Source organism: Hemibagrus wyckioides, linkage group LG27 (assembly GCF_019097595.1).
Source record: "Hemibagrus wyckioides isolate EC202008001 linkage group LG27, SWU_Hwy_1.0, whole genome shotgun sequence".
Classification (NCBI taxonomy): domain Eukaryota; kingdom Metazoa; phylum Chordata; class Actinopteri; order Siluriformes; family Bagridae; genus Hemibagrus; species Hemibagrus wyckioides.
In genome coordinates, this window is record NC_080736.1 from 16,904,007 (window position 1) to 16,927,058 (window position 23,052).

The window sequence follows — 23,052 nt, forward strand, 5'->3', positions numbered from 1 at the left end:
CCCTACACCAGGTGAATTCTGCTATCGTATCTATTCCTCTGAGGAACATTAGCAGGATGCTAGATCAGAGTTAACTGCAGAACACTGATGAGGATGTGAAGTTACAGATCATCTTCTTCACCAGGAGAGACCAGTCAGAACATTTCCATCCATTAGATCTCTACACAAATTCATTTCACCTGATTACTGTACTTTACTAGCTGTCTGACCCTCCATGGATTACAGCACGTTAAAGAACACACTGACCAGCTTCTTATGGGCTGCTGGACCACACTGGACCATGTGTGAAAGAAGAGCAGGAATAAAACATCACTGAATGGGAGATGATTTGGTGTAACTGATCATTTTAATGCAATTCAACAAAACTGAAACCATTTCCACACAAATCACCTGAATAAATATAAGGACAAATAAATATATATATATATATATATATATATAAAGAAAAAACAGAATTCAGACTCAAAGCAACAGGAACAGGCTTCCAGTTTTTTCAAAGCGTAAATAAAGAGCACTGATAACTTACAGCATCACCGTTACAGCCGCTCCCAAATATCAAAAATAAAATCTAAATATTGTTTGGTGAATATGCACCTAGTATACGTCATGAGGCACGTGCCGCTAATCGCTCCGACACATGAGGCTCAACACACACACACACGTCCACGTGACTGAGACCCGGTCAGGACAGAGAGCTGACCGGGGCAGCGTCCTTCAGCGTCCCGTTCTCCTTCAGGATGAATGTACGGAGCAGTGGGAGGAAAGAAATCCTGGATTTCTGTTGACCGGATGATGCTGCAGGGTGAAAATGAACTTTGGAGCACGTCAGTGGACAGATCTGTGGCTCAGGCGTGATGGGACATCAGGTGTTTGTGGTGTTTTGATGTAAAACGTTTGCGATAGTAAATATATGTGTGCCTTAGAGTTGATTATATCATACATATAGTGTGTATGTGTGTGTGTGTATGTGTGTGTGTGTGTGTGTGTGTAATGAAATGAAACCCTACATAACAGTCTTCACATGGACGTGAGCAGTCTGAAGGTAAATATGGCACTGATATAACGAAGCCACTGGGCACCTGATCAGTTATAGAAAAAGTCTCTTGTGTAAAGTTTATCAGTAAAAAATAAGCAGGATTTGTGTAAAAGCTAGTTTCAGGCGGCGGTTTCGCGTATCGCCCCCTCCAGTCTTTTCAGATAAACGTCTCTCCTCTCGCTCGGCCGGACGGCGGCTTTACGGCGCTGACGTTCGTCTGTGTGCGCCCGGGCGGAGAAGGTCACCGCCTGCAAACACACAACACAGTGCTCACGTTAACACCGGCTTCACTGCCCACACGTCCACGGGTGTGGACTTACCCGGGGGTTTACACGTGTGATGGAGCGACTCTCAGTGCATGATGGAATGAAGACATGCATGAATGAACAGATGAATCCAAATTAAAATCAGTGAAAATAAAAATCCAGTGAAAATGAAGTGGGAGAAAAGGACACCAGACCCTGACTCCAGTCCAGGACACTGACTCCTGAAACCTGTTTTTTTTTGTATTTGGTGTGTGTGTGTGTGTGTGTGTAAATTGTCTGTAATCATCAGGTTCGTTTTCTTCATTTGTATATTATATGTTTTCTACTTTTGGATCTTACTTTATATTATACACTTATAAAGCAAACTTGAGTGTTAGAAATACACCAGATTTATACACCAGAAATAAATCAAATAGATAGATAGATAGATAGATAGATAGATAGATAGATAGATAGATAGCTTTTGCTTTAGTAAAAGAGAATAAACTGCTATCATAAATCCAGTAAGCTGGTAGTGTCAGGCCTGCATTTCCGGGTTCCGTGTTGCCACTTCCGGTTCCGGGACGCAACTTCCGATTTCGCGATCTCATTTCCGGTTTCCACCATTTTATGCTCGTCAGTCCTATATAAGCCAGCGGGCAGGCCATGCTCCTTGCCAGATGGTCTCTTCAGTCAGCCTTGAGCTTCTGAGACGTCATCCTGCCTTTTTCTTCGGTTCCTGTCTGCCTTGCTTCGTCTCTGCCTTGCTTCAATTACTCACTCACTCTTCCTGCTCTGTGTTTAACCTGTTCTCTGGATTTGGATTATTGGACTGTATGCGGTTGTTTCTTTTACTGATTCTACCAGCCTGCTGTATCCTTGGTGTTGTCTGAGAACTCCGCCATTTTTCTATGCCGTTCTTAATAAAGACTCTAAGTTTGAACTTGGACTGTGTTCTGCATTTGGGTCCTCACCAGCAGACTGAACTGAGGCATGCTGTGTGAGGCTCAGGATAAATAAAAGGAATGAAATGAACACAGGTGGAAAAGGAAACCTCAAAAGGAGGGACAGAAAAAGAGAGAGATGGAGAGAGAGACAGAGAGAGAGGCAGACAGAGAGAGAGAGACAGAGAGAGAGAGACAGAGAGAAAGAGTGCTCACCTGTCCTGGAATAAAAGACGTGGGGACAGGGTGCACAGGGAGGGTTCGTGATGGCAGTGTGTGTGTGGGTTGAAGTGGACGCTCACTCGACCTCACACACCAGCCCTACAGGAGGCGTGTACAGAGAGAGACGGAGTCATTCAGTCATCAGTGGTCAGTGGACATGAGTGTGTGTGAGTGAGTGTGAGTGAGTGTGTGTGGGTGGGAGTGTGTGTGTGTGTGAGTATGTGTGGTGAGTGTGTGTGTGTGCTGGGTTAGTGTGTGTGTGTGTGTGTGTGGTGTGTGTGTGTGGTGAGTGTGTGTGACCTTCTGTGGGTGCAGGGTGAAGTTGGGGTGCAGGATTTCCCCCACGTCCACGTGACTGTCGTGTTCCAGCTCATACATGTTGTACGATGGGTTTCCGATCTCCACGTTCAGGCCTCCATTAGCCATGGGCTGCCTCTGAACACGCTTCCCCCTGAACACACACACACACACACACAGAAGAACGTTGGCCTGTGATTCAGCACGAGATATAAGGAGTGAGGGATCTGAAGGTGAGCTCTGACCTCTGTCGTTTACAGATCAGGAGAACCACTGTTACTGTGGCAGTGATTAACACCAGCAGAACCAGAGGAACGATGATGCCGATGCTCCCTGAAACACACACACACACAGGGAGAAGAGAAAAAATGTCAAACTTTGACATCAGGCGTAGTAAAAGGAGACATGATGAAGGAGGACCGAAACACGTGTGTGTGTAAGGTGTGTGTGAGGTGTTGACATTGACTGATGACATCATGGTGTTGATCGTCTACAGAACAAAACAGAACAGTTTCACAAATCACACAACAAACGTGTTCAAGCTCAAGAACAGAACTGAGCACTGTTGAGACACGCCCCCGATTTATACAAACTCCGCCCCCTGCATGTGTAACTCTCAGGTCAGTATTAAACCCTCACTGAGAGATGAAGTGAAATCTGAACACGATCCCTGAGCTGAATTCAACATTAAATGATCCACATCCCCGTCCGAGGATATAATCCACTCCAGTTAAGATCTGCAGAATAAATGGAGTTGTGTAGTGTGAATGTTCTCACGCTGCGGTCAGTCTCTCAGCTCATTACTCAGTGAAGTCTCCTTCTCCTCCACACTCCGCTCACTCCTTCACCAGATTGAGATCGATTCTGCTCATGGTTCACATGATATTTTCAAAAATGACTGTTCAGGACCATTTTTGGTTTGCTGAAGCATTTCTCCTCAGAAGAAGTCCATGATGATTAGATCTTAAGTGCTGGGTCAGGGGATAATCCCTCACTGACGACTGAGTGACAGACAAGTGCACAGTTTTCAGGTTACTGCTGAAAATCTCTCTCTCTCTCTCTCTCTCTCTCTCTCTCTCTCTCTCTGTACTGCTGTTTAATGTTATTCTCCTCCTGAATATCAGAAAGTTCTGCTGCTGATTTAAGCCTGGTCATTACTGCGTCTCGGGGAATCATACTGCTGGAAATGTCAAGCTGAAATGTCAACTGTCCTGTAGAAACATCCAACAGCAGCACAGGTGGTGGTCAGGGAGGGGTCAGGGAGGGGTCAGGGGGAGTCAGAGACGTAGCGACAGAGACATTACAGTGTAATAAAGACACTAAAAATACCAAAGACATGGAGAACAGCACCACAATAATATAAGTTATATATTATATATATATATTCTCACACTGAGGAGATGAGTGGACAGAGGGGTGGGTGAAGGTGTGGATGGACTGGTGGAGAAATGAATTAATGGATGGATGGACAAAATAGTGTGTGTGTGTGTGTGTGTGTCTGTGTGATCTGACACTCACTCCCACTGATGATGTCGTTCCTGTTGTTGTTGGTTGTAGGTTTTTCACACTGAGTGCCGGTCCAGTTCACCGAGCACCTGAAAGCACAAACCACACCCACTTTACAAGCCTGAAAACAGAAACTCTAAAATACACCCACTTTACTCACCTGAAAGCACAAACCACACCCACTTTACAAGCCTGAAAACAGAAACTCTAAAATACACCCACTTTACTCACCTGAAAGCACAAACCACACCTACATTACAAACCTAAGTATCATTAAAAACACACCCACTTTACACACAAGCAAGTAATCTAAACCACGCCCACTTCACAAAACCCTCAAACACACACAACTCACCTGAATTTCGAGAGCCAACAAACACAAGTGAATAAAAACAACTTCCCAAAATATAAACGACAAAAACCCCAAAATCATCCAGCAGATATAGTGAGCTTCTGGAAGTCAGCGTCCTCACAGCTAGGTTTAATGGAAAAGGGCTAAGGAAGTGCTGAAGAGGAGACACGTGTTTGAAGCATGAATCTGACATTCAGCACACACACACACACACACACCCCAGAGCGAGTGAAATCAGCATGAAATCACTCAGTACACCTGGAACTAGGAACACCGAGTGAGTGAGCACTTACTGTCACTGCGGCAGGGAGAAACAGGAAGTGACACGTGACAGAGTGAGGATCAGAAGACAAACATGACTCTCAATTTCTCTCAAAATGTCACGCATTGATGGCTTTTTCAGCTCTAGCACACCTGCTTCATCTCATCAAACTCTTCTCCAGCCTGAGTGCTCTACAGAGAGCAGGTCTTCAGTGCACTTTGCTCTCCAGTCATTATGATCATGTCCTGCTTCCTGTAAAGGCCACACCCTCCACGCCGAGGGTCTGCACGGTGGAGGGAAGTAAAGTAGCGGCACTTTGTAGTGCACTTCATTATCCGCCTTTCAAAGCCCGAGCGTTCTGCTGACGGTGCTGTGCAGAGACGTGATAAACACGTGATGAGATCACACTCACACCAGTCTCCCACACCAGTCTCTCACACCAGTCTCCCACACCAGTCTCTCACACCAGTCTCTCACACCAGTCTCCCACACCAGTCTCCCACACCAGTCTCTCACACCAGTCCCAGTCCCTCAGCTGGAACCTTGCTGCCCATCACCACCACACTCAAGTCACCAAATCCACATTCTATTAATATGCAAATTAGAAATAACTCCAGACTGACGTTCCATCACCTGAATTCTGCATTCTGAGCCCTAGTCTTACCCTTAAACCCTAACTGATGGAACGAGGAGCTGATTTCCTCTAACAGCAGGTCCTCACGTGTTTTATTCCTCTCACACCACAGCAGCTCACCAACGACTCAGCTCTTCATATCATTTACTGTAAAAGGCTTTTCTTAAAGCTTACTAACTAAAACTGCTCACATCAATCAAAATCAATCAAAAAAACTCTTGAAAAACACTATGAAAATGTTCCCTCAATATCAGTACTGTGCCATCTCTAGTTTTCACAAAGAACAACGTCAGACTTTCTATAAGATAGAACGTTATTAATCCTGGAGCAAATTCTTTTGTCAGAGACTGCTTCAAATTACAGGAAAAACAAATAATAGAAATGAAATATTATATATATATATATATATATATAAAAAATGTAAAAATGTATTCAAAGTACAAGAAAGGTGCTAGGGAACTAGAACATAAGATATGGCACAGGATTATATACACAGATCAGGTATAACATTATGACCACTGAGTGAATAAGACTGAGTATCTCCTCATCATGGCACCTGTTAGTGGGTGGGATATATTAGGCAGCAGGTGAACATTTTGTCCTCAAAGTTGATGTTAGAAGCAGGAAAAATGGACAAGTGTAAGGATTTGAGCTTTGAGTTTGATGAAGGACCAAATTGTGATGTCTAGACCACTGGATCAGAGCATCTCCAAAACTGCAGTGGTCCCCGGTCTGCAGTGGTCAGTATCTATCAAAAGTGGTCCAAGGAAGGAACAGTGGTGAACCGGCGACAGGGTCATGGGCGGTCAAGGCTCATTGATGGACGTGGGGAGAGAAGGCTGGACCGTGTGATCCGATCCAACAGACGAGCTACTGTTGATCAAACTGCTGAAGAAGTTAATGCTGGTTCTGATAGAAAGGGGTCAGAATACACAGTGCAGGACGGGTCAGGGCTGTTCTGGCAGCAATATTAGGCAGGTGGCCATAATGTAATGCCTGGATGGTGTATTATCTCAGTGTCATGCTTGTTGTTGTTGATCTTTCGACTGCTCCCTACACCCAGGCCTTCCGCATGGCATGTGAGAAACGTACCACTGAGCCACCAGCGCCCATCTCAGTGTCATGCTTACTAAGTCAAAGAAAACTTGAAAAACTTTTAAAGAAGTAATGCTGACACCTGATGTCTCACTCTGATTTTGAAGCTGGTGTTCAGAGAAGTGTACAGTAAGTTTTACTGATAAAATGACACAAATTGAGTCTAGCACTAAACTGGTGCATGATGGGAAAAGCACTTCCAGGATTTGAACGCCAAAATTTCTTTTCTGTTGTGAAGTGGATAAAAGTCCTGTTTTGCAGAAAGACATATTTGTGTGAAATGTCCTGTATCTTGTAATAGTGTGTCAGACAGCAGTGATATGAGTGTGTGAAAAGCACAGATCTGTCTCGCTGACTCAGTACTCTGCTAAAAGTTCTGTCCATTAGACGCCACAAAAACACAAAAACTACAACTTTCAGATTTTCTCCTTGAGACGGTAAATGACATTTAAAACCGGAAAGCTGCTTTCATGAGACGCAGAACCTTGAAAATAAAAAGAAAGCACACATCAGTGGAAAAGAGGCTTTCATGTAACTCAGGACACACAGCGAGCGTATCGAGGGATTCACACACTCTCTACATCTTCGTACTATAACACCCTCAAGACTGAAAAAGCAGCAGAGAATGCGAGAGAAATTGTACAAAAGAAAAAGGAAATAAATTAAAAGCTTTGATGGGATGAGGTGAACCTGAGAGAAAAGCTCTTATTGTTAATATGCTAATCATGGCAGGTCCTTCGCAGTCTCTCCACCTTTTCATTAACGCCTTTTAACCTTTGCCAAACAAGCTCTGGTCATCTGCATACGAATGAGAAGTGTCTCATTCCTGAAAACCCCAGATTTAATGGAAAGCAGGGAGGAGAAATGAAAGAATATTAATGTGACAAGACAAAAACCGCAGCATCAGGTGTGTGATCATGATCACGAATGACCGGAGCTCTGGACGGAGGGTAAAAGATGGATGGGATTGTAGAAACTGATGCATTCCGAAATATTGTTAAAGGATAGTGATAGGAAGAAAAAAAAAACAACGCTATACACGAGCAGGGGAAAAAGTCTGAATGGTTTAATACACGAGAGAAAGAGGACAAGAGATGAGGATTCAGACAAAAGAGCATCGTTTTTGAGGAGTGTCCATCAGCTCCCTCATTGTCCTCTCTCTCACACACACACACACACCCCTCTTCCTGTGAAATCAATTTAGGGCTGATTGATTATTTTCTCTCTCTGCTTTCCTCTGGTGTAGTCATGATTCACGCTGCATTCTGATCAGTTCCTAAGCAGTACCCCAGCTTCTTAGAGTAACGTTATTGTACATCTGAGATAACAGTTTGGTTTTATTCATCACACAGCTGTTCACCACAGCAGAGTCGTTCACTAATGGAGGTGAATCATTCATTAAGTTGTTTCTGAATTCAAGTTAATTACAGAAGGAGTCATTTTGATTCTAAATGAATCAGTCGAGGAGTCATCCACAACAGTAAATTATTCACTCAAGAAATCTACTACCAATTTAAATTAAATATTTAAATATAAACAGGTTGTTCTTGAATATTTACAATATTTACAAATATAAATGGCTTACTTCAGGAGCTGTGTATATAACTCAAGGAATCATATATTAATGCAAGTGAATCACTCATGGAGTCATTTATGAATGCACATTAATCAGTCAAGGAATCACATATGAACACAAGGAAATCACTTAAGGAGTCATTTATAAATGCACATTAATCAGTCAAGGAATCATGTGTGAACACAAGGGAATCACTTAAGGACATGTTTTCAATGGAAGTGAATTGTTCAGAGAGATGTTTTTGAATGGAAGCTAATCATTCAAGGGTTATTCACCAGTGTAAGCTAATCACCTGAGGAGTTGTTTATAAAGAGGTTAATCACACAAGGAACTGTTCATGCAAGTGAATCACTCAAGGAGTTTGTGAATATAATCTAATCATAAGGACAATTGTTTATGGATGTGTTATAATCACTTACAGAGCCTGTGTATGAATGTAGACTAATCACCTGAACAGCTGTTTATCAATATAAGCTAATCACTTGAGGAAGTGTGTATGAATGTAAAATAATTTCATAAGGAACATTTATGAATCCTAGGGAATTGATTTGGGTGTTGTTCATAAATTTGAATCATTCAAAGATTTGTTTACAAAAGTAACGTAACTTTACCAGCTAACTGAACTCTTCATCTCAGTTTATATAGAGAATGAATGAGTTAGATACCTGGATCTGCTATGGAGTGAACACTATCTGAGGGATCTGATCTGTGAGAGATGTAGAAACACACTGAACATCCTCAGAGAGACGTCTGACATGGAATTTTTTTTATTATTAAACTGCTGTCCAATCAGAAAGAGCGAAACCTTCAAAAGAGGCGGGGCCTAAATCAGCTGATCATAATGGAATGCACCTGATACGTGCGTCTCACGTGTCTTTATTATACTGCATTGTTAGTGACAGACAGACACAGAGAGACAGACAGACAGACAGACAGAGAAAGACAAACAGAAAGACAGTGAGACAGACAAACATACAGACAGAGAGAAAGGCAGACAGACAGAGAGAGAGACAGACAGACAGACAGACTCACTGGCAGAAGGGTAGAGATGTCTCAGAGTCGAGGTGACAGGTTCCTCCATTAGAGCAATAACTATCACACACATGACAACTGGATGCAATCTTCCCACTAGAGCAGCTGCGCACACACACACACACACACACACACACACACACACATAACATTACTGTTAATACCACAGACAGAGTGAACATTAGCAGTGTGTGTGTGTGTGCTTGTGTGTGTGCTTGTGTGTGTGTGTGTGTGTGTGCTTGTGTGTGTGTGTGTGAGTTTACATTAATAACAAAACCTTTGTTACACACACACACACACACACACACTGACACACACTGACACACACAGACACACACACACAGACACACACACAGACACACTCACTTGCAGAAGACGTCTCCAGTGGCGTTGTGTATGAAACACGGTGCGTCCCTGCAGTGGACACAGCGGTCTGTCTCACACCTCACACCGTCATAGCGCTCTGGACACACACACTCCACACGACCCGCGCTCAACACCGAACACGCCTTCCAGTTTACACAGTAATGCTGACAGATATCTGACACACACACACACAAACACACACACACACACACACTGCAGTCAGTAATAAACATGTACTGGTATTCATGTATTACAGTCTGGATTAAATATTATTAAATGTAATTACTATGTTATACAGTGTGTAATAAATGAGCATTACAGTGCATAATAAATATAAATGCTAAATAACATAATTAATATAGAATACAGTCTGTAATAACTGATTACAAATAAAGTGTAAAGTGTAATAAACATTTATTATTGTGTAAAATATATTACAATGTATTCAAAAATATGTAATAACAACTCATGAATGTGATTTCAGTCTAAATACATTCCAATGTTCTTTATTAAACCCAGGAAATCTGCTGAAGGACAGACAGACGAGGGAGGAAAACAGGGACGGGGAAGCTGGAGAGACAGACAGAGAGACAGACAGGGAGACTGAGAGACAGACAGAGAGGGAGACAGATGGAGGGAGACAAAGAGACACACAGGGAAGGAGACAGAGAGATAGACAGGTAGGGAGAGAGAGACAGGGAGAGGGACAGAAAAATAGACAAAAAGACAAACAGGGAGACATACAAAGAGACAGACAGGTAGGGAGAGAGACAAACAGGGAAACAGAGAAGAAGGAAGACAGAGACAAACAGGGAGGAAGACAGAGAGACACACAGGGAAACAGAGAAGAAGGAAGACAGAGACAAACAGAGAGGAAGACAGAGAGACATACAGGGAGGGAGACGAAGAGACAGACAGGGAGAGAGAGACAGGGAGACAGACAGAAAGACAGACAGGGTGGGAGACAGAGAAACGGAGAGTGTGAGACAGAGAGACAGGCAGAGAGACTGACAAGGAGGGAAGGAGACAGGCAGACTCACGGTGAGAGCAGCGTTCTCCAGTGTATTCAGCACTGCAGAGGCAGAACGGCTGGTTGCCGGCGGTAACGCCACACGATCCACCGTTCAGACAGAATCCATCACACACACTCCTTTCACACACCACCCCAGAAAACCCCAACACACACCGACACACACGCCTTCCTACAGAGAAGGGGTAGAGTTAAAAAGAATGAAGAATAAGAAAAGGAGGGACACAGGAAACAAACAAAAATGTGTGTGTGTGTGTGTGTGTATTACCTGTTAGAGTAGTAGAACAGGATGCTCCGTTGTGACAGTGTCCAGCGCAGTGATCCATTTCACACTGATCCCCTGAGAACCCTGACCTGCACACACACCGAGCCTGACCTCTCTCATTCAACACACACCGTCCACCATTCACACACACCGCCAGACACGGACCACCTGTCTCACACACCACACACACACCACACACACACACACAGTACAGTTGAGGACATGGTTAAGGGACACAGGGAAGGTTAAGGACATGATGAACACACCTCACTAAACAGATGTAGTGTCCTGCTTTAACTCTGTCTTTTCTCAGCCTGGTCTGAGGCTTTATAAAGTGGAGAGAATCATCAACAGCTAAACATTTCAGCGTAAAACCTGCAGGTATCAGCAAGCGAGCTGAAGGTGAAAAGATATTTCACCACCCAAAGCTCATGTCCACATCAACACAGGAATGAGGCCAGATCTGGATCACACTAAACATCTGTGTGGTCACCTGAAGCAGGCTGACCAGAGGCTCTTACAAACAAACTGATCTGAAGCTTTTTCTCAGAAAGAGCAGGAACACTCGGAGTGGTGGAATACAGTCACAAGCTACTTTAACAGAGGATTATTTCAGGCCTGTGTAAAGAGACACTAGGTTATTGTAAGTTTTCATTTTTCCCTAAAATGTTTCTGATTGGTTTTCACACTTTTTCTACACTGTAATTTCACACAGAGGGGAAAAAGTTCAGACAGGATTTATTGGGTTTCATTTTACATCATAGAAACCCGACATTTTAACAGCAGGGGTATGTAAACTTTTTATATTCATTTTGTGTGTGTGTGTGTGTGTGTGTGTGTGTATCCTGTGTGGTAAACACTTCAGTCAAAGGCACTGGAGCGAGACGTGTTTTGACCCTGAGCAATGAGGGAGGATGGTGTTGTACTATCACACAAACACAACTCTTTATTCTGTCACATATCAAACACTAACACACACTTACAGAAATTCCAGGAAAAAAAACATGAATAAATCCTCTCAAATGCCCTCCAGCAAACCCACATTTACCCCTGAAACACACACACACTTTATGGAGACATTTTTCAAATCCTCAAAGCACAAGTGTGTCTATTCCTCAAAACCACAAAACACTTGGCTCACAATAAAATATTCACCTAAAAGTGTGAGACGTGTGAGAAGTGTGAGACGTGTGAGACGTGTGAGACGTGTGAGACGTGTGAGAAGTGTGAGACGTGTGAGACGTGTGAGACGTGTGAGAAGTGTGAGACGTGTGAGACGTGTGAGAAGTGTGAGACGTGTGAGACGTGTGAGAAGTGTGAGACGTGTGAGAAGTGTGAGAAGTGTGAGACGTGTGAGAAGTGTGAGAGACGTGTGAGACGTGTGAGAAGTAGAAACACCATGTGACAGAAACCACTGAGGAACTGACACCAGAGCTGAATCTGCTGCAGTGACCACACCAAGGGACACAGAGCTGCACACACACTGCTTTTTGTCAAATCACCCAATGGTCAAATATTTTATTGATCAAATAATGATTGTGTGTGTGTGTGTGTGTGTGTGTGTGTGTGTGACAGAGGTACCTCTGCTGCTGGTGTCCACACATGTCCTGTTGATGAGAGATTTCCCCTCAGGACACACACACCTCGCTCCACTCGGGTTCAACAGACACAAAAACTCACAATTCATCCTCACACACGGGTTTAACACTGAGAGAGAGAGAGAGAGAGAGAGAGAGAGAGAAAGAAGGGAGAGAGGGAGGGAGAGAGAGAGAGAGAGAGAGAAAGAAGGGAGAGAGGGAGAGAGGGAAGGAGAGAGAGAGAGAGAGAGAGAGAGAGAGAGAGAGAGAGAGAGAGAGAGAGAGAGAGGAGAGAGAGGGAGAGGGAAAGAGAGAGGAAGAGAGAGAGAGAGAGAGAGAGAGAGAGAGAGAGAGAGAGAGAGCGAGAGCGAGAGAGGGAGAGAGCGAGAGAGAAAACATGGGGTTGAGTTTATGTGAGGTGTCTCACTCTCCTCTGTGTGTACAGGGTGATGGTGTGAGGTGTCTCACTCTCCTCTGTGTGTACAGGGTGATGGTGTAAGGTGTCTCACTCTCCTCTGTGTGTACAGGGTGATGGTGTGAGGTGTCTCACTCTCCTCTATGTGTACAGGGTGATGGTGTGAGGTGTCTCACTCTCCTCTATGTGTACAGGGTGATGGTGTAAGGTGTCTCACTCTCCTCTGTGTGTACAGGGTGATGGTGTGAGGTGTCTCACTCTCCTCTATGTGTACAGGGTGATGGTGTAAGGTGTCTCACTCTCCTCTGTGTGTACAGGGTGATGGTGTGAGGTGTCTCACTCTCCTCTATGTGTACAGGGTGATGGTGTAAGGTGTCTCACTCTCCTCTGTGTGTACAGGGTGATGGTGTGAGGTGTCTCACTCTCCTCTATGTGTACAGGGTGATGGTGTAAGGTGTCTCACTCTCCTCTGTGTGTACAGGGTGATGGTGTGAGGTGTCTCACTCTCCTCTATGTGTACAGGGTGATGGTGTAAGGTGTCTCACTCTCCTCTGTGTGTACAGGGTGATGGTGTAAGGTGTCTCACTCTCCTCTGTGTGTACAGGGTGATGGTGTAAGGTGTCTCACTCTCCTCTGTGTGTACAGGGTGGTGGTGTGAGGTGTCTCACTCTCCTCTATGTGTACAGGGTGATGGTGTAAGGTGTCTCACTCTCCTCTGTGTGTACAGGGTGATGGTGTAAGGTGTCTCACTCTCCTCTGTGTGTACAGGGTGGTGGTGTGAGGTGTCTCACTCTCCTCTATGTGTACAGGGTGATGGTGTAAGGTGTCTCACTCTCCTCTGTGTGTACAGGGTGGTGGTGTGAGGTGTCTCACTCTCCTCTATGTGTACAGGGTGATGGTGTGAGGTGTCTCACTCTCCTCTGTGTGTACAGGGTGATGGTGTGAGGTGTCTCACTCTCCTCTGTGTGTACAGGGTGGTGGTGTGAGGTGTCTCACTCTCCTCTATGTGTACAGGGTGATGGTGTAAGGTGTCTCACTCTCCTCTGTGTGTACAGGGTGATGGTGTAAGGTGTCTCACTCTCCTCTGTGTGTACAGGGTGGTGGTGTGAGGTGTCTCACTCTCCTCTATGTGTACAGGGTGATGGTGTAAGGTGTCTCACTCTCCTCTGTGTGTACAGGGTGGTGGTGTGAGGTGTCTCACTCTCCTCTATGTGTACAGGGTGATGGTGTAAGGTGTCTCACTCTCCTCTGTGTGTACAGGGTGATGGTGTGAGGTGTCTCACTCTCCTCTATGTGTACAGGGTGATGGTGTGAGGTGTCTCACTCTCCTCTGTGTGTACAGGGTGATGGTGTGAGGTGTCTCACTCTCCTCTGTGTGTACAGGGTGATGGTGTGAGGTGTCTCACTGTCCTCTATGTGTACAGGGTGATGGTGTGAGGTGTCTCACTGTCCTCTATGTGTACAGGGTGATGGTGTGAGGTGTCTCACTGTCCTCTATGTGTACAGGGTGATGGTGTGAGGTGTCTCACTGTACTCTATGTGTACAGGGTGATGGTGTAAGGTGTCTCACTCTCCTCTGTGTGTACAGGGTGATGGTGTGAGGTGTCTCACTCTCCTCTGTGTGTACAGGGTGATGGTGTGAGGTGTCTCACTCTCCTCTGTGTGTACAGGGTGGTGGTGTGAGGTGTCTCACTCTCCTCTGTGTGTACAGGGTGATGGTGTGAGGTGTCTCACTGTCCTCTATGTGTACAGGGTGATGGTGTGAGGTGTCTCACTGTCCTCTATGTGTACAGGGTGATGGTGTGAGGTGTCTCACTGTCCTCTATGTGTACAGGGTGATGGTGTAAGGTGTCTCACTCTCCTCTGTGTGTACAGGGTGATGGTGTAAGGTGTCTCACTCTTCTCTATGTGTACAGGGTGATGGTGTGAGGTGTCTCACTCTCCTCTGTGTGTACAGGGTGATGGTGTGAGGTGTCTCACTCTCCTCTATGTGTACAGGGTGATGGTGTGAGGTGTCTCACTCTCCTCTATGTGTACAGGGTGATGGTGTGAGGTGTCTCACTGTCCTCTATGTGTACAGGGTGATGGTGTGAGGTGTCTCACTGTCCTCTATGTGTACAGGGTGATGGTGTAAGGTGTCTCACTCTCCTCTGTGTGTACAGGGTGATGGTGTAAGGTGTCTCACTCTTCTCTATGTGTACAGGGTGATGGTGTGAGGTGTCTCACTGTCCTCTATGTGTACAGGGTGATGGTGTGAGGTGTCTCACTGTCCTCTATGTGTACAGGGTGATGGTGTGAGGTGTCTCACTCTCCTCTGTGTGTACAGGGTGATGGTGTGAGGTGTCTCACTCTCCTCTGTGTGTACAGGGTGATGGTGTGAGGTGTCTCACTCTCCTCTGTGTGTACAGGGTGATGGTGTGAGGTGTCTCACTCTCCTCTGTGTGTACAGGGTGATGGTGTGAGGTGTCTCACTCTCCTCTGTGTGTACAGGGTGATGGTGTGAGGTGTCTCACTCTCCTCTGTGTGTACAGGGTGATGGTGTAAGGTGTCTCACTCTCCTCTATGTGTACAGGGTGATGGTGTGAGGTGTCTCACTGTCCTCTATGTGTACAGGGTGATGGTGTGAGGTGTCTCACTCTCCTCTGTGTGTACAGGGTGATGGTGTGAGGTGTCTCACTCTCCTCTATGTGTACAGGGTGATGGTGTGAGGTGTCTCACTCTCCTCTGTGTGTACAGGGTGATGGTGTGAGGTGTCTCACTCTCCTCTATGTGTACAGGGTGATGGTGTGAGGTGTCTCACTGTCCTCTATGTGTACAGGGTGATGGTGTGAGGTGTCTCACTCTCCTCTGTGTGTACAGGGTGATGGTGTAAGGTGTCTCACTGTCCTCTATGTGTACAGGGTGATGGTGTGAGGTGTCTCACTCTCCTCTGTGTGTACAGGGTGATGGTGTAAGGTGTCTCACCCTCCTGTTGTTTATATCGGTGAAACACCAGGACACTGGAGGCTCTCTGGACAGGGAGCTGGAGGGTGCTGGCTCGTTGTCTGCCGTATTTGTGAATGCGGAACACGTGATGGTTCAGCGCTGTGGCGTAAACGTAATCCTCAAACACGTCGATACGGAACGGCTGAGACACGCCTGCAGGAAGATCAGGTCTGATCACACAGCTGACACACACACACACACACACACACACACTACTGCTGCACCTTAATTATTTACATTTACTAACCACTGCTGGTATGTCTGTACTCAGACACGGTCCATTTTTGCTTCTGTCTGTCGTCTATCTATCTGTCTGTCTGTCATCTATCTGTCTGTCTGTCTGTCTGTTTACTTGTCTTCACATCTTATCTCATATCTTTCTGTCTTCATGTCTACCTGCATCTATGTCTATTTATCTGTCTTCCTGTTTGTCTGGTGGATATATCTACTAATCACTGCTCTAATCACTAATCACTCTTGCACAGTCTTTCCATCTGTCTGTCTGCATCTATATAAGTATATCTACCTGTCTCTTGTTTTATCTGTTCCTGAACTTCACCTCTATATTGTGGGGTTCTGTCTGTCTGTCTGTCTGTCTGTCTTCCTGCCTCTATATCTATGGCTTCCTATCTATCTATCTATCTATCTATCTATCTATCTATCTATCTATCTATCTATCTATCTATCTATCTATCTGCCAGTCTGTCTGTCTATCTGTCTCTTTAACTGTCTGTCTGTCTGTCTGTCTGTCTCTTTAATGGTCTATCTGTCTACCTGTCTCATTAATTGTCTATCTGTCTGTCTGTCTGTCTCTAAGTGCCTGTCTGAAAGTCTGTCTGTCCCTTTTGACTGTCTATATGTCTCTAACTGTCTATCTGTCTCTGTCTCTAATTGTCTATCCGAAGGTCTTTTTAATTGTTTGTCTGTCCATCTCTTTTACGGTGTATCTGTCTCTTTAATTGTTTTTCTGTCTCTTTGAGTGTCTGTCTGTCTCTTTAACTGTCTGTCTGTCTCTTTACCTGTCTATCTGTCTGTCTGTCTCTTTAACTGTCTATCTATCTGTCTGTCTCTTTAACTGTCTGTCTCTTTTACTGTCTATCTGTCTCTTTAACTGTCTGTCTGTCTGTTTGTCTGTCTTACCGTGTTGGATGCTGGCAGCCACCTGAGCATCTGATCCATCGAATCTCACACTGCCGATGACGGAGAGCTCGGAGTCGGCCCAGTACACTCTCTCACCGTAATAATCAATCGCCAACCCTAAACACACACACACACAAACACACACACACAAACACACACAAACACACACACACACACAAACACACACACACACTCTGTGCTAAAACTTTGATGTTAGGAATTCTGCTGCAGCTCAGGCGGAGTGATGAACTTCCTCTGGCTAATTAACACTGTTATTAACGAAAACAATCAGAGCTGTAGAGTTTATTAACTTATGGAGATGTGTGTGAGAATAAAACAAAAACAAAGACACACACCTGTAGGACGACGCAGGTTCTTCTCTAATAAAACACGCCTCAGTGATCCATCCATCGCTGACTCCTCAATGTGAGAGTGATCAGTGACCACAGACCAGTACATCATCCTGAACACACACACACACACACACACTTTTGTAGTGGGTTCTCTGTGTGTGTGTTCTACTTCTACTGACAGGAAGTAATCAACATCAGCTGTGTTTACTTTAAGCTGAACAGTTAAAAATTGTAATTAATTAAAGGGACGGTGTAAAAGGGATTGTTTTTAAGACCAACTCAGCTGCACTGCTGCTCTGACCACGCTTCTGTTGCTGGGGCAAAATAAATGTGATAAATGAGTAGCACTGATTTTCTCAAACTCATCCTACAGAACCTTTTTTCTCAGTCTAAAGATGTATTTAAAATAATTTGAATAAAACGATTACAGAACATTATAGAAACAATCCAGCTCATTCTCTTTCTTATTTATTTATTAAATATCTATTTATGATATATTTCTATGTTTATTTGCCTACCCGCGGGCGGGGTTAACGGTGATGGAGAAGGGCTCCCCCTGTAGGTCAGTGATGAGCCGTGTGCAGTTTTCCCCTCCAATTTTTCCCACGTTGATGGAGTGATGCAGTGGGGGCGGAGCAGATGGGGCCATGAGGGGAGAATGATCGATCCAGTACAGAGATCCCGTCACCCAGTCAGCTGAGAGATCAACCGGACGCCGGAAACCTGGACACTACAGAGAGACGGAGAGAAAGAGAGAGAGAGAGAGAGAGAGAGAAGAGAAGAGAAGAGAAGAGAAGAGAAGAGAAGAGAAGAGAAGAGAAGAGAAGAGAAGAGAAGAGAAGAGAAGAGAAGAGAAGAGAAGAGAAGAGAAAGAGATTAAGGGAGGATAAGAAAGAAAGAGAAGCTGTCAATAAGTCCTCTTTCATCTCCCTGAAGCCCAGACGTCATTCAGGATCTCTGCAAAGTGTGTGAACTAATCAGCCCACTGTGTGTATGTGTGTATGTGTGTGTGTATGTCTCACCACAGTTCCACCGTGACTCCGGCTGGTAATTCTGTCCCCCAGGTCTCGGTGAAAAATGCCCCCGGGGTTAAACTGAGTGGCCCAGAGGAACTTGTGGCGGTGGAAAAGTGCATCCATGCTGACGACATGTGTGTTCTGGGCGAAACGTGCGAAAAGCGTGTGTGTGTGCGTTCTGTTAAATGGATACACAAATCTGTGGATCTCAGAGTCATTTGCTACATAAAGCACCTGATCGTCCGGCCCTGAAACACACAACATCATGACTGACTGGGTTTCTGACCTCCTGAGAACACTGGGCAGTACAGATATTTTATAAACAGGAAGTGGGCGGGGTTTCATGTGTACCTTTAGTGATGCACTCGCCGTTAATCTCTTTAAAGTTCCTGTGGCAGCTGCATTTATACGATCCTTTAGTGTTAGAGCAGTACTGAGAACACGTCCCGAACAACACACACTCATTTACCTCTAATACAGAGAGGAGGGGAGGGATAGGGGGGGGAAAGAGAGTGGGGGGGGAGGGGGGACAGAAAGAGAATTGTTCCAGATTGAAAAAGTAAACATTAATAAAACAAATGTGTCAGAGGTTGCGAGGGAAGAGTCAGGAGATGTAGGTGATGCGCCCAAACAGACCGTGCTTTATTTCACACTAACCAGGTGAATAGACAAACTGAGAAACGTTCAGAACTTAATAAACTGTAACTGCAGGAGAAACTAAAGAGAGCTAGTCACAGAGCATAATCACAAACGCGCAAAACTCGAAACAGTCTTTAATACTCGCCACCGTCTCTTTAAATAGTCTATGGGCAATTGTCAGCAGGTGCACCGGTGGCGCTCAGGTGATTGGTGCGTGATGACGTCACAGAGTCCTGCAGATCCGTGACAAAATGAGAATACTCACAATCTGTTGTATAAACTCCACCTACAAATATTAGGCCACACCCCCTAAAGGAGTCATGTGTTTAATCTGTCTTTAATCTGAATAAACATTCATTCTTTCTTTTAGACTTCATTAAAAAAATCTGATGCATTTATACCCCCCCACCCAACACCCCCCCGCCCCCGTACCTTCACACTGTTTACTCCGCTGGTCTCTCCTGAAGCCCACTCTGCACTGACACACCGCTCGATCTGCTGTCTGATTGCAGAAAGCATCATCACCACACACACTGCCTTTACACCCGGCTTCCACTAAAACACACACACACACACACCAAGATTAGAGGAATCACTCAGCATTTTGTGTGTGTGTGTGTGTGTGTGTGTTTCTCACATGGTTTACAGTCATGCTCGTCTGATCCTCCATCTCCACAGTCGTCGAACAGGTCACACTGTAGTTCGGCCGAGATACACCGACCGTTCATACATGCAAACTCCGCCTTCCCACACATGCTGACTCCGCCCACTTCCACTGAGACAGAGTCAGAGATAGAGTTACTACGTTCAAAATTTCTATGTTCTGTGTGTGTGTGTGTGTGTGTGTGTGTGTGTGTCTCACCACACTCCTCTTCATCAGAATTATCCCCACAGTCGTTCACGCCATTACACACCTGCTCTGTGTGCACACACACTCTGTCATTCCTGCAGCGGAACGGTCTCACCTCAGAACATGGGAACTTCACTGCAGAAACACACACACACACACACACACACACACTGACTTCACATGGACTGGTGGAAATCTCTGCATGCCAACACAAACACCATTCCAGCTGTTCTTCTGGATAGAGAAGGTGTGTATGTGAGTGTGTATGTAGCAGTTGAACACACCACACATGTCGGGATCTTCGTCTGAATTGTCCCCACAGTCGTCCTCTCCGTCACACACACACACACGCAGCTTACACAAGGTGTTATTGCACACAAACTCATCAGGTCGACACGCCACCGCACCTGCACATCAACAACACAGCGTGAGGTTAAAGCTGGTGTTTTGGAACTCACACACACCGAACACACACACACACACACACATCTTGGATGTGAAACTCTCTAAACATGTCACAGGTGCACAGCTTTCTGTGTTCACTGTCCTAAAAATACAGCTGCAATTTTTCCAAACACTGAGATGAAGCCTTTCATCTCCTCCACACACACACACACACACACACACACACACACAGCAGTGTTGCTCTTTCACCGGAATATGTGTGTGTGTGTGTATGTGTGTGTTAGAGGACAGGAGACAGTCATTATGTTGGTACACAGCAGCATTAGGAGTGTAATGAGGTGTGTGTGCTCAGTAAATTGGAGCGAGTCTCGGGGTCTCAGCTCTCGGAGTTCCTCTCGCTTTCCTGTGATATTACACACATTTTGATGACTAGTGTGTGACACTTTGTGGAGGAGTGTATCTTTAAAGCAGGAACACTGGACACATCTAGGAACAGTAATCTCTGCTGGTTAGGAATAATTCAGGTCACAGATCATTAAAGTGAGGATTCCTTTAGATCTCTACATACATGTTAAACCCTTCTAATCATATAATAATAATAATAATGTTTCATTGAGGAGTTACTGAGCGGTATTTCTGCTCACAGAGTTTGTGAAGCTCATTTGTAGTGAATAATGAAGCAGTGATGTGATTAGAGACACAGTGAGAGAGAGAGAGAGAGAGAGAGAGAGAGAGAGAGACTCTGGCTGGAAGACCGCGAGTCCACTGTGACCTGTGTCCAGGATCCTGGTCAGAATTACAGCGGCATGAGTCCGTGAGAGTGATGATGTCACAGGTCATGTGACTGTAAGCGCACCGTGTGTACAGTTGTCTTCATCGCTGTGGTCCAAACAGTCGAAAACCCCGTCACATCGCCACACAGAGGGAACACAGTGAGCGCGGTTATGACACACAAACTCGTCCTGATTGCACTCCCGAGAGCAGTCCACCTACACACACACACACACACACACACAGGCACACACACGCACGCAACGCAGTCAAATGAATGGCTTTTCCCCTTTGACCTTTAATCTCTGTTCATAATTACCTTTAATATCTGAATGTGTGTCTGATTTAATCACATCGATTACAGCAGCTGGATGTGGAGAGCAGTAATTATACCACTGAGGCTAGAAAAGTACTGTGTGTGTGTGTGCGTGTGCGTGTGTGTGTGTGTGTGTCTGTGTGTGTGGAGATCACTGACTTCATCCGATCCATCTGCACAGTCGTTCTTCCCATCACAGCGTGAGGTTGCAGACACACAGCTTCCTCCTCCTGCACACACGTACTGACTCTTACTGCAGGACGCTCCGGCTACACACACACACACACACACACATACATACACACACATACATGGTGATGAGTTGCTTGTGTCTCCTGTGGGCGTGGCCTAACAGTAGGAGCTGATCAGTGTATGGCTTTTTAAGCTAAAAGGTTAAACACACAACACGCTCTGTAGGACTGGACTGAGGAAGCATTCCTGATGGTCAGTTGGATTTGTCCATTCTTTACATAAAACTACAGAGTGTAATCTAACATCACATAACTCATCAAGGAACGGAAGAAACCAGAGAAAAACAACACTGTGTGTGTGTGTATACCAGTCATTGCCGTGTTGGCTGGTTTACAGTTGAGTTCATCCTCTCCGTTCTTACAGTCTTCCTGTCCATCACACACCCACTTCGCAGATATACACAGCCGATTCTCACACTGAAACTGACCATCAGCACAGCGGCTCTCACAGCCTCGCTACACACACACACACACACACATACACACACACACGTTAAAACAACAGCACACATTTCAAGATGTTATATCAACCAATTATGTTCCAGAACACGGCTGAATTCAGCCAATCACAGGCCGGCTCTCACACACCTCGTCAGAGTTGTCGGTGCAATCAAAGTCTCCATCGCAGCGGAAGCGTGCGGACACACACTCTCCGTTAGCACACACAAAATCCTTTGAGCTGCATGTTAATGGCTCTGACAACACACACACACACACACACACACGTAACCACAAAGCTGGAAAATAGTATTAAAGAAAGTAAAATCATGTAGTGATTTAATAACAGATGTTATCATAGTATTGATAAATAATTCACCAGAAAGTCCAAAACATTCAGAATTTACACCAACAATTTACACAAAAAGGTAAAGTTAGATCATATTTAGGGGTGGGTTTAGTGTTAAAATGAGTTTAGGGGAGGAGTTAGTGTTAATACTGGGATTATGGGCGGAGTTACTGTTGCTAGCCCTTATCCATTTATAATCACACAAATTTCTCTGGAGATCAGGAGACTAAAGCCTGCTTCAGCAGAGAGTTTAAATAAAACTCCACATGTGAGCTATAAAAGCTGAAAGTCTGCGTCAGGGCTGTTGTGGAAGGCTGATGGAGAAGGACAGAACTCTACACACACTGCTCTGTAAATCCTGACAGTAAATAAGCCACCATCTGACAGCAATTAACCGTCCCGGAGTAAATAACCCTAATTACACCTGACATCTCCGACAGCGGGCAAATCTGCGGCGGCTGAAGAGATACTGCCAGTCAATAAAGAGATACAGCAACGGTCCTGCTTTTAAGAAAAACATGACCAACACATGGCCTGAATATTAAATCGCTGCTTGTGAAGCTGACTCAGCAAACGTGCAGTCAGGAAAAACGTCCCCAGTTACACGAGGGGTGAGGTCACTGCAGGTCAGTGTGTGTTTTTATCTTTCCTGTTCAAGACAATTTTCTTAAAAGCATCACAAAGA

The 23,052-nt window shown here is 45.1% G+C and overlaps 1 protein-coding gene across 6 annotated transcripts in view; it reads right to left on the bottom strand.

Annotated features, from left to right (window-relative positions):
- Positions 1–352: 352 nt before the first annotated feature.
- LOC131347815 (low-density lipoprotein receptor-related protein 1B-like) overlaps positions 353–23,052 on the bottom strand; it is a 216,989-nt gene continuing 194,289 nt past the window's right edge. For 3 of the 6 annotated variants that reach the window (XM_058382213.1, XM_058382211.1, XM_058382210.1), the window contains 24 exons: positions 22,169–22,275; positions 21,889–22,036; positions 21,489–21,598; positions 21,099–21,231; positions 20,122–20,244; positions 19,850–19,972; positions 19,625–19,762; positions 19,420–19,542; positions 18,700–18,819; positions 18,355–18,596; positions 17,851–18,062; positions 17,336–17,442; positions 16,980–17,096; positions 15,819–15,992; positions 12,444–12,569; positions 10,866–11,030; positions 10,608–10,769; positions 9,568–9,742; positions 9,202–9,306; positions 4,263–4,339; positions 2,990–3,077; positions 2,748–2,898; positions 2,442–2,546; positions 354–1,284 (listed from right to left, as the gene is read on the bottom strand). In XM_058382213.1, coding sequence (XP_058238196.1) covers positions 1,156–1,284; positions 2,442–2,546; positions 2,748–2,898; positions 2,990–3,077; positions 4,263–4,339; positions 9,202–9,306; positions 9,568–9,742; positions 10,608–10,769; positions 10,866–11,030; positions 12,444–12,569; positions 15,819–15,992; positions 16,980–17,096; positions 17,336–17,442; positions 17,851–18,062; positions 18,355–18,596; positions 18,700–18,819; positions 19,420–19,542; positions 19,625–19,762; positions 19,850–19,972; positions 20,122–20,244; positions 21,099–21,231; positions 21,489–21,598; positions 21,889–22,036; positions 22,169–22,275 — 3,260 coding nt within the window. In that variant the 3' untranslated portion in view covers positions 354–1,155. Of the gene's footprint in view, positions 1,285–2,441; positions 2,547–2,747; positions 2,899–2,989; positions 3,078–4,262; positions 4,340–9,201; positions 9,307–9,567; positions 9,743–10,607; positions 10,770–10,865; positions 11,031–12,443; positions 12,570–15,818; positions 15,993–16,979; positions 17,097–17,335; positions 17,443–17,850; positions 18,063–18,354; positions 18,597–18,699; positions 18,820–19,419; positions 19,543–19,624; positions 19,763–19,849; positions 19,973–20,121; positions 20,245–21,098; positions 21,232–21,488; positions 21,599–21,888; positions 22,037–22,168; positions 22,276–23,052 lie in introns of those variants that run through there. The other 3 variants (XM_058382212.1, XR_009203830.1, XR_009203831.1) reach the window with 3 other exon arrangements.